This window comes from Saccoglossus kowalevskii, chromosome 7, assembly GCF_978046115.1.
Source record: "Saccoglossus kowalevskii chromosome 7, keSacKowa6.1, whole genome shotgun sequence".
Lineage (NCBI taxonomy): Eukaryota > Metazoa > Hemichordata > Enteropneusta > Harrimaniidae > Saccoglossus > Saccoglossus kowalevskii.
Genome location: NC_140647.1, coordinates 40,542,813 through 40,555,625, shown reverse-complemented (window position 1 = coordinate 40,555,625; position 12,813 = coordinate 40,542,813). Strand labels below are relative to the sequence as shown.

The 12,813-nt window shown below is 32.0% G+C and overlaps 1 protein-coding gene across 1 annotated transcript in view; it reads left to right on the top strand.

The window, feature by feature from the left end:
* The first annotated feature begins 2,692 nt into the window (after positions 1–2,692).
* The window catches only part of LOC100370572 (uncharacterized), a 59,983-nt gene continuing 49,862 nt past the window's right edge, over positions 2,693–12,813 (top strand). The window contains exons 1-5 of the mRNA XM_085501939.1: positions 2,693–3,157; positions 5,382–5,559; positions 6,516–6,679; positions 6,981–7,137; positions 7,287–7,390. Coding sequence (XP_085358065.1) covers positions 3,038–3,157; positions 5,382–5,559; positions 6,516–6,679; positions 6,981–7,137; positions 7,287–7,390 — 723 coding nt within the window. The 5' untranslated portion in view covers positions 2,693–3,037. The remainder of the gene's footprint in view (positions 3,158–5,381; positions 5,560–6,515; positions 6,680–6,980; positions 7,138–7,286; positions 7,391–12,813) is intronic.

The window sequence follows — 12,813 nt, the reverse complement described above, 5'->3', positions numbered from 1 at the left end:
GTATACTTGACAGTAGTATGAAACATTATGCTCTATGTATACTTGACAGTAGTATAAAACATCATGGTCTATGTTTACTTGACAGTAGTATAAAACAGTATGCTCTATGTATACTTGACAGTAGTATAGAACATCATGGTCTATGTATTCTTGACAGTAGTATAAAACATTATGCTCTATGTATACTTGACAGTAGTATAGAACATCATGGTCTATGTATACTTGACAGTAGTATAAAACATTATGCTCTATGTATAATTGACAGTAGTATAGAACATTATGCTCTATGTATACTTGACAGTAGTATAGAACATTATGCTCTATGTATTTTTGACAGTACTATAGAACACCATGGTCTATGTATACTTGACAGTAGTATAAAACATCATGGTCTATGTATACTTGACAGTAGTATAAAACATTATGCTCTATGTATACTTGACAATGATATAAAACACCATGGTCTATGTATACTTGACAGTAGTATAAAACATCATGGTCGATGTATACATGACAGTAGTATAGAACATCATGGTCTATGTATATTGACAGTAGTATAAAACATCATGATCTATGTATACTTGACCCCAGTATAAAACATCATGGTCTATGTATACATGACAGTAGTATAAAACATCATGGTCTGTGTATACTTGACAGTGGTATAAAACATCATGGTCTATTTATACTTGACAGTAGTATAAAACATTATGCTCTATGTATACTTGACAGTAGTATAGAACATCATGATCTATGTATACTTGACAGCAGTATAAAACATCATGGTCTATGTATACTTGACAGTAGTATAAAACACCATGGTCTATGTATACTTGACAGTAGTATAACACATTATGTTCTATGTATACTTGACAGTAGTATAAAACATTATGCTCTATGTATACTTGACAGTAGTATAGAACATCATGGTCTATGTATACTTGACAGTAGTATAAAACATCATGGTCTATGTATACTTGACAGTAGTATAAAACATTATGCTCTATGTATACTTGACAGTAGTATAGAACATCATGATCTATGTATACTTGACAGCAGTATAAATCATCATGGTCTATGTATACTTGACAGTAGTATAAAACACCATGGTCTATGTATACTTGACAGTAGTATAACACATTATGTTCTATGTATACTTGACAGTAGTATAAAACATTATGCTCTATGTATACTTGACAGTAGTATAGAACATCATGGTCTATGTATACTTGACAGTAGTATAAAACATCATGGTCTATGTATACTTGACAGTAGTATAAAACATCATGGTCTATGTATACTTGACAGTAGTATAAAACATTATGCTCTATGTATACTTGACAGTAGTATAGAACATCATGGTCTATGTATACTTGACAGTAGTATAAAACATTATGCTCTATGTGTACTTGACAGTAGTATAAAACATCATGCTCTATGTATACTTGACAGTAGTATAAAACATCGTGGTCTATGTATACTTGACAGTAGTATAGAACACCATGGTCTATGTATACTTGACAGTAGTGTAAAACACCATGGTCTATGTATACTTGACAGTAGTATAAAACACCATGGTCTATAATATCACCCCTCTATCCAGTTATACATGTCATTTCAATCAAACTCAGTAGATGATTGTGACTAATCTTAAAGATTATGACAGTGAATTGAAAAATTGGGTGTAAACTAAACATAATTCCTGAGAAAAAAGTTATTTAATTAAATTTGATTTCCCACGAAATAGACAATACTTATCACTGTCAATGTCAATGTCAGAGGCGATGTTCGCATTTTAGTTTGAAAAACATTTGAATGTGATGTCAAGTCAAGTTTGTCACGTAACATCATCTTTTTAAGATTTTCAAAATCGGAAAATGTATTTAAACAAATGCTACCGAGATTATTTGTCATATTCTTGTGGAAACGAGGTTGGATTATTGCAATAATTCATTATATGGTGTAAAGAATTTCCAATTATTCGAAGTTATTAACTTTCAATATGATTTCTCTAGTCCTTTGACACAAATCTGTGTTATGCTCCCTGAAGAAGATATGCAATTAATTGTAAATTTTTAACTCTTATTAAATGTATGGCATGTTCCAATAAATTATATATATATTTTTGCCCCTTTTATACTGTTTTAAATCAGCCTTACAGTACAATATAACGTTTATGTATACACTTTCAGTTTCATTTAATGTATTGCTGGCGACATTTATTTTTAACCAGATATATTATTGGGTGTGTATGAAATAAATTTAAAAAATAAAAATGAATTAATTACAAAAATAAATAAATAAAAACAATATGAAATACATCACAATGAATATCATGTAGCTTATGGGGTTGTGTAAAAGTGGTCTTTTCACGGCAACTGCAAATTACTGTCCTCAACTGCGCTACATCCAAACATGTATACCTCTTTGCCAGGTAAACCTAGACATGTACATCATGTGAACAATTGCAAGTGCAATACAAACATTTTTGTTAAGTTATGTTCACGTTATTAGCTATTAGCGATATTGTGAAGTTGTCAGATGTTGTGAAAGTATATACAAAATCCAGTATTTCACTTAACGCCTATCACACAATTTTTTCCGTCGGTCAACGCCCTACAGACTTGCAAAACAATTAAGAGACACAGACAATGCCATATAATAGTGTGATGAATTCATCAGTTCATTCTGCCAGTCACACTGCGATCTAGAGGATTTCGCTTTCAATGCTCCTGATTCCAATTTATTGTGAGTTGAATGGTCGATGCTAACAATATGAACAGTCGTATTTCACACAGACGCCCTATACACAAAACAACTGTGCCTTGTCATGTCGTTGTTGCTGCTGTCGTTGTTAGCAATTTTACAGCTACGATACACATTACAGACGAGAATCACATCTACTAGTGGAATTACGTCTGAATTGACAGTGTTGTCTGGTTTAAGTCCGTCAACTTGGCGATGATCTATACCAAGTATTAGCATACCCAAACCCTTGGATTATTGCACATAATTGCACAACGTTGAGAACAGAAAAATGGCGACATGGAAAGTGACCATTACAACATTACACTGTGTGTATTCTAGCAGAGATGCTAATATATTCATCCAATTCGTCTTTGACGCTTTTGATAAATCCAGACCAATCAGAATCAAGGTAAAGTTTTGTGATGTAATAACGATACGTGTATATAACATTGTAAGTGAGGTATACCAAAGTGATAACGATACGGGTATATTACATTGTAAGTGTGGTATACCAATGTGATAACGATACGGGTATATTACATTGTAAGTGAGGTATACCAAAGTGATAACGATACGGGTATACAACATTGTAAGTGTGGTATACCAAAGTGATAACGATACGGGTATATTACATTGTAAGTGAGGTATACCAAAGTGATAACGATACGGGTATATTACATTGTAAGTGTGGTATACCAATGTGATAACGATACGGGTATATTACATTGTAAGTGAGGTATACCAAAGTGATAACGATACGGGTATATTACATTGTAAGTGTGGTATACCAATGTGATAACGATACGGGTATATTACATTGTAAGTGTGGTATACCAATGTGATAACGATACGGGTATACAACATTGTAAGTGTGGTATACCAATGTGATAACGATACGGGTATATTACATTGTAAGTGTGGTATACCAATGTGATAACGATACGGGTATATTACATTGTAAGTGTGGTATACCAATGTGATAACGATACGGGTATACAACATTGTAAGTGTGGTATACCAATGTGATAACGATACGGGTATACAACATTGTAAGTGTGGTATACCAATGTGATAACGATACGGGTATATTACATTGTAAGTGTGGTATACCAATGTGATAACGATACGGGTATATTACATTGTAAGTGTGGTATACCAATGTGATAACGATACGGGTATATTACATTGTAAGTGTGGTATACCAATGTGATAACGATACGGGTATATTACATTGTAAGTGTGGTATACCAATGTGATAACGATACGGGTATACAACATTGTAAGTGTGGTATACCAATGTGATAACGATACGGGTATACAACATTGTAAGTGAGGTATACCAATGTGATAACGTTATGGTAAATTGGACCGAGAGTGATAACGTTGCGAATACATGATATTGTTTAATTGGTAAAAAGCTCAATCTCCTGCTGACTAACAACATTCTATGTCTACAACAACTGGGTGTAAATAGTTTTTAACTGTCATGTGACCTTAATTTGAGTATTTTTTTACCACGGCTATGGCAAATTGAATTGACAATCGAATGCCGTAACTATCACGCGACCATGAGTCCTTCCAGTATTCTGGGGCAGACGCCAATGCCTTTTCAAAGGATGGCAATCATTGCCGCCTGGCCACCACCACCGATGAAAACAAAGGCCAAAATCTACTTGTATTTTGGGTTAGTTGTCGAGACTCCTCTAAACAGTGCAACAAGACTATCCCTACATGGGCAACATACTAGTATATAAGTGTTGTTGTTCAGTTTGTGCTGTTTTATCGACTTATAAATTTAGCGACCGGGTCGTGAACTCGTCATGTACTATGCATGAACTAGTCGTGAACAGCCTCCCAGTTCGTGCCCCAAAATTACACAACTTGCCAAAAGTCCTATATTAATGCAAGAAATCGCCAGCTGCAACACGGTCGCTTATTGGCTACTCGCGCTGTCAATCATTTGGCCGGTATACACATTTTAATAATAATGCTGATGCTTGGCCGGTATTACAAACATTATTAAGTATTCTCTTGAAGTTAACAGAAAGTCATAAAATGTTACCTGGAAGTTTCCAACTACATTTATATGTTTTATATTTCTGGGCACGCAAACTTGGAAAAACGAATTCAGTGTAATCCATGCAGCTCTTAACGGTGAAATAATCTTTCAAGAGACGGTCTTGCATTCACAAAAATACTGGTCAAAGAAATGTTGAAATAACTAAAGCTTGGAAAATACCTAAATATACCAAATATATTTATAAAGTTGGGTGAAATTCCGATTATTGAAATTTTTGGAAACAGATGACCTAAATTATGTACTTCTGACAATTTACTTACTTTTCTTTTTGAGAAGAGTATCCATTCATTCATTTATTTATTTATTTATTTGTTTATTTGTTTGTTTATTTGTTTATTTATCTGCGTATTGTATTGCGTACTTATACACATGAGCCCGCATGACTACAAAACATATATCCACAATGTAAACACAGTTTGTTTTTGATTTGTAAACATAAATAAAATGACCTTAACGTCCAATTAATTAAGGTATCCCACGCAGAAAAGTTGTATTTTATTGTAATAATAGATGTGACATGCTAAGCGTTTCCTGTTATCTTTCAATGTTTCAGTATAAACCTGGCTGGGTGCGATCGCCACTTTTTCGGAAATGGGAAAAAGAAGAATCATCAGAGTTTTGGTTGGCGAATGGTCACAACAAAAACAACTTGGAAGACAAAGGAAGACAAACATTCACAATCAGAGTACCGAAATCGTTTAGTTTGAATCGTGTGAATAAAATAGAAATAGGTACGTCCGTCCTTAGTGTATTCAGTGATATTGTGTGAGTTATACACTAAGTTGACACACCCTGTTCTGTATTCGGCCATCTTTTAAAGCAGTCATTCACACTTTTAGCGTCTTTATAAAAGCAGTGTTCATAGTACAATGCTCACATCTGGAGACGAACGCCAATTTACAAGTCATCCGTTATTACCCCTTAAATGGAGGGCCATAATTGTCTCTGGTCAAATTGTGATTACAAAATTTTGCACATTTTTATTCATTTTCTATTGTTTTTAAATGCTTCTTTGGGGTTTAAAAGTTATTATTGCATAGCCAATGTATTGACGCAAACAACAATGTACTATTTATTGTCACGTTGTTTCTTATATGAACAAATGTGTGATATGTGTGTGCAATATATATATCATTGATACCTACTGATAATATATAACCTCGTGCATGGTAACATAGAGTGAAAATGTAGTCGACAGAAAGTTAGATATTGTGAAATCTTTCAACTTGGAATCTAATGGTAAATGGCTCATAATCGAGGTTTCCTGGTGGTTTTTGTGTGAAAATCACCAAATATTTCGATCTGTTTATATCTAAACAGTAGCATCAAACATAATTATATTCCGAAAATAAAAAAAAACCATATCTTTTTAAAAAAAATAACAAACTGCCCCCAAATCTAGCTCGTAGAATAGATGAAAATACTGTCGAAAAAATTTGTGCATAATTTGTTGACACGCGTCCGAACTACTGTTGACTAATACTAACGAAAATTCACTATTTTAAACATTAATATTGCTTAATAGTGCTAAACCTGTTTTCGCAAGACGTAAGCGGTTTCCGGCCTAAAAATCGTAAAACTGTGGAGCCCAACTAAAATAAAAAAGGTCGAATTATATCAAAACAGCTTGCCAGGGGCTCGTTGCGTACAGCGATATTTTGGTCACATGTTGTTTTTTTCCTCATAGGATTGGACCATACACGGTTTGTGGATGGTTGGTTGATTGGCAGTATTGCAATTCGAGACTCCAAAAGAAATATAATATATTTCAACGGCCCGGGTACATACGGATATTGGCATCACGGTTCCATGTCACTTACCGCTGAGAGGTTTTTAAAAATAGAAGACGCGGTCAGTGTATTTTTTCATACAACAATAATAATGATAATTTTCTACTTTTTCTAAGTTAAATTTTTGAAGAAATGTTGTTCATTTAAATCTTTCCTTATATACAATATTAACATATTCTCATTTCTAGAGATGTTTTGGGTTGGGTATGTCACTCATTCTCTATTTCTAATGTATGTATCATTGTGTTTCTTTCTTTTAATATATTGAGTATAGATAAATAAGGCTCAGAAATGTACTCCTTCAATTTGGCAAATGTCCTAAGTTTGCTATTTTCATTTTTGGATGCATTATATTCCCATAGTTTCTTCCCCATCGATTTGTCATGGGTCCAGTACTGGGGTTCCGTGGCACAAGTGACATTGGTCACTATCAGTTATGTTGCATTGTTGTCACTGAGGGAGCTGACAATGTGCTCGAACCTCTTGAATTTACAGTTAGCTCCGGCGAAGGAACTCAATGTAAGTAGTACTGTCAGTTGCTCCAATATGTCGTTTGCTAGCTGTGGAGAGTGAAATATTGTGTTCGACGATTGTTTATGATATCACAGCCTACTCTTAGCTTATATATGTTTGATAACGTACATGGTTCTTATTTTTCTTTTCTCCAGCTGTTGGGGGCGGTATAACTGGCATGTTGTCGAAACCACTGGCAGTGTGTGGGCAATACAAATTATGGCGATATGACTGGGTTGTTCCGCGTGATGGCACAATTGTAAGTAAATAACTTTAACATATATACTGACATTCCAATCAATCGTCCAGTGATCAGATATACCCTTCATAGGGTATAATTTGCTGCAATCTATAAATAATAGGTTAAATTGAGTCGGTCTAAATCTATGTTCCCTAGAATTACGGAATATATGTACATGTATCACAAAATGCAGATACTAAATGAACCAAAAATGTACAATATAAAAATCAAACAAAATCTTGGTTTATATAATATTAATGTGTATATATGCATATATGTTCGTAGTTGTACTCGAACAATTGTATTTTTACGGGCGAGCGGGAGTCAAAAACTGTTCGTGAAAATATTGTTTGGAAATGGAGGCGAAGCAAGCAATAGGTAGACAAGTGTTCGTGGAAACCATAATTTAAAAATTAGGGAACACATCTGTTTAAACGGAGGTACTGCGCGCACATTAGTTCAATTCATATTTTAAAAACTTGAGATGAAGCAATTGATAAGTTATGGCATCCATTTTTCTCACCTATTTAGTAAATCATAACTTACTTAGTAACTCTGTATTAGTATAACGCGCCGCTAAGAAGCTTATACAGGTATCATGATGTTATGTAATAAATATAACATTAATTGATTCACTAAACTAAACATTATTTTATTGCTCTTGGTTGGCATTGGCTCATCTTGCATAACAACTGTACAGTATAACATACATTCTTGGTGTGGCTTGAAGGTTTCTTTAACGTATTGACAAGTTATATGTTGCTAAGTGTGACTCACTGAACATGAATGAATACAATTTGTGAAGATTTGGTCGCTCATACGACCACTTTTGTAATTTGAGTACAAATATTGCCCGAATTCAATAACGTGGTGTTAAGTTAATTTATATATAATGAAAAGAAATGGACTCAACATGCAGCTCAACTCCATCTGCACAGTCTGTAAATTATATGTTTGATACAACACAATATTCCCCGCACGACGTGTTGACTTTCATCGATTTTTGGAACGTACAAGCTATTTGTAAATAAATAAATAAAACACGCTGTAGTAGCGTACTAGCTATTAGTAAATAAATAAAATACGCTATGCTTACAACGTACTAGCTATTAGTAAATAAATAAATAAAATACGCTGGGCTTGCAACGTACTAGCTATTAGTAAATAAATAAAATACGCTGTGCTTGCAACGTACTAGCTATTAGTAAATAAATAAATAAAATACGCTGTGCTTGCAACGTACTAGCTATTAGTAAATAAATAAAATACGCTGTGCTTGCAACGTACTAGCTATTAGTAAATAAATAAAATACGCTGTGCTTGCAACGTACTAGCTATTAGTAAATAAATAAAATACGCTGTGCTTGCAACGTACTAGCTATTAGTAAATAAATAAAATACGCTGTGCTTGCAACGTACTAGCTATTAGTAAATAAATAAAATACGCCGTACTTGCAACTTACTAGCTATTAGTAAATAAATAAAACACAATGTGCTTGCAACGTACTAGCTGTTAGTAAATAAATAAAACACACTGTGCTTGCAACGTACTAGCTATTAGTAAATGAATAAATAAAACACGCTGTGGTTGCAACGTACTAGCTATTAGTAAATAAATAAAATACGCTGTGCTTGCAACGTACTAGCTATTAGTAAATAAAATACGCTGTGGTTGCAACGTACTAGCTATTAGTAAATAAATAAAATACGCTATGCTCGCAACGTACTAGCTATTAGTAAATAAATAAAATACGCTATGCTTGCAACGTACTAGCTATTAGTAAATAAATAAAATACGTTGTGCTTGCAACTTACTAGCTATTAGTAAATAAATAAAATACGCTATGCTTGCAACGTACTAGCTATTAGTAAATAAATAAAATACGCTATGCTTACAACGTACTAGCAATTAGTAAATAAATAAAATACGCTGTGCTTGCAATGTACTAGCTATTAGTAAATAAATAAATAAAATACATTATGCTTGCAACGTACGAGCTATTAGTAAATAAATAAATAAATAAAATACGCTATGCTTTCAACGTACTAGCAATTAGTAAATAAATAAAATACGCTATGCTTACAACGTACTAGCAATTAGTAAATAAATAAATAAAATACGCTATGCTTACAACGTACTAGCAATTAGTAAATAAATAAAATACGCTGTGCTTGCAACGTACTAGCTATTAGTAAATAAATAAATAAAATACATTATGCTTGCAACGTACAAGCTATTAGTAAATAAATAAAATACACTGTGCTTGCAACGTACTAGCTATTAGTAAATAAATAAAATACGCTATGCTTACAACGTACTAGCTATTAGTAAATAAATAAAATACGCTGTGCTTGCAACTTACTAGCTATTAGTAAACAAATAAAATACGCTATGCTTGCAACGTACTAGCTATTAGTAAATAAATAAATAAAATACGCTATGCTTACAACGTACTAGCTATTAGTAAATAAATAAATAAATAAAATACGCTATGCTTACAACGTACTAGCTATTAGTAAATAAATAAAATACGCTATGCTTACAACGTACTAGCAATTAGTAAATAAATAAAATACGCTGTGCTTGCAACGTACTAGCTATTAGTAAATAAATAAAATACATTATGCTTGCAACGTACTAGCTATTAGTAAATAAATAAATAGAATACGCTATGCTTTCAACGTACTAGCAATTAGTAAATAAATAAATAAAATACGCTCTGCTTACAACGTACTAGCAATTAGTAAATAAATAAAATACGCTGTGCTTGCAATGTACTAGCTATTAGTAAATAAATAAAATACATTATGCTTGCAACGTACTAGCTATTAGTAAATAAATAAAATACGCCGTGCTTGCAACTTACTAGCTATTAGTAAATAAATAAAACACGCTGTGCTTGCAACGTACTAGCTATTAGTAAATGAATAAATAAAATACGCTGTGGTTGCAACGTACTAGCTATTAGTAAATAAATAAAATACGCTGTGGTTGCAACGTACTAGCTATTAGTAAAATAAAATACGTTGTGTTTGCAACGTACTAGCTATTAGTAAATAAATAAAATACGCTATGCTTGCAACGTACTAGCTATTAGTAAATAAATAAAATACGCTGTGCTTGCAACTTACTAGCTATTAGTAAATAAATAAAATACGCTATGCTTGCAACGTACTAGCTATTAGTAAATAAATAAAATACGCTATGCTTACAACGTACTAGCAATTAGTAAATAAATAAAATACGCTGTGCTTGCAATGTACTAGCTATTAGTAAATAAATAAAATACATTATGCTTGCAACGTACGAGCTATTAGTAAATAAATAAATAAATAAAATACGCTATGCTTTCAACGTACTAGCAATTAGTAAATAAATAAAATACGCTATGCTTACAACGTACTAGCAATTAGTAAATAAATAAATAAAATACGCTATGCTTACAACGTACTAGCAATTAGTAAATAAATAAAATACGCTGTGCTTGCAACGTACTAGCTATTAGTAAATAAATAAATAAAATACATTATGCTTGCAACGTACAAGCTATTAGTAAATAAATAAAATACACTGTGCTTGCAACGTACTAGCTATTAGTAAATAAATAAAATACGCTATGCTTACAACGTACTAGCAATTAGTAAATAAATAAATAAATAAAATACGCTATGCTTACAACGTACTAGCAATTAGTAAATAAATAAATAAATAAAATACATTATGCTTGCAACGTACTAGCTATTAGTAAATAAATAAAATACGCTGTGCTTGCAACGTACTAGCTTTAGTAAATAAATAAAATACGCCGTGCTTGCAACTTACTAGCTATTAGTAAATAAATAAAACACGCTGTGCTTGCAACGTACTAGCTATTAGTAAATGAATAACTAAAATACGCTGTGGTTGCAACGTACTAGCTATTAGTAAATAAATAAAATACGCTGTGGTTGCAACGTACTAGCTATTAGTAAAATAAAATACGTTGTGGTTGCAACGTACTAGCTATTAGTAAATAAATAAAATACGCTGTGCTTGCAACGTACTAGCTATTAGTAAATAAATAAAATACGTTGTGGTTGCAACGTACTAGCTATTTGTAAATAAATAAAATACATTATGCTTGCAACGTATTGGCAATCAGTAAATAAATAAAATACGCTGTGCTTACAAAGTACTAGCTATTAGTAAATAAATAAAATACGCTATGCTCGCAACGTACTAGCTATTAGTATATAAATAAAATACGCTGTGGTTGCAACGTACTAGCATTTAGTAAATAAATATAATACGCTGTGCTTACAACGTACTAGCTATTAGTAAATAAATAAAATACATTATGCTTGCAACGTACTAGCTATTAGTAAATAAATAAAATACGCTGTGCTTGAAACGTACTAGCTAATAGTAAATAAATAAAATACGCTGTGCTTGCAACGTACTAGCTATTAGTAAATAAATAAATAAAATACGCTATGCTTACAACGTACTAGCTATTAGTAAATAAATAAATAAATAAAATACGCTATGCTTACAAAGTACTAGCTATTAGTAAATAAATAAAATACGCTATGCTTACAACGTACTAGCAATTTGTAAATAAATAAAATACGCTGTGCTTGCAACTTACTAGCTATTAGTAAATAAATAAAATACGCTATGCTTGCAACGTACTAGCTATTAGTAAATAAATAAAATACGCTATGCTTACAACGTACTAGCAATTAGTAAATAAATAAAATACATTATGCTTGCAACGTACTAGCTATTAGTAAATAAATAAATAAAATACGCTATGCTTTCAACGTACTAGCAATTAGTAAATAAATAAAATACGCTATGCTTGCAACGTACTAGCTATTAGTAAATAAATAAAATACGCTATGCTTACAACGTACTAGCAATTAGTAAATAAATAAAATACGCTGTGCTTGCAATGTACTAGCTATTAGTAAATAAATAAATAAAATACATTATGCTTGCAACGTACGAGCTATTAGTAAATAAATAAATAAATAAAATACGCTATGCTTTCAACGTACTAGCAATTAGTTAATAAATAAATAAATAAAATACGCTATGCTTACAACGTACTAGCAATTAGTAAATAAATAAATAAATAAAATACGCTGTGCTTGCAACGTACTAGCTATTAGTAAATAAATAAAATGCGCTGTGCTTGCAACGTACTAGCTATTAGTAAATAAATAAATAAAATACGTTGTGGTTGCAACGTACTAGCTATTAGTAAATAAATAAATAAATAAAATACGCTATGCTTACAACGTACTAGCTATTAGTAAATAAATAGAATACGCTATGCTTACAACGTACCAGCTATTAGTAAATACATATAAATAAATAAAATACGCTGTGCTTGCAACGTACTAGCAATTAGTAAATAAATAAATAAATAAAATACGCTATGCTTGCAACGTACTAA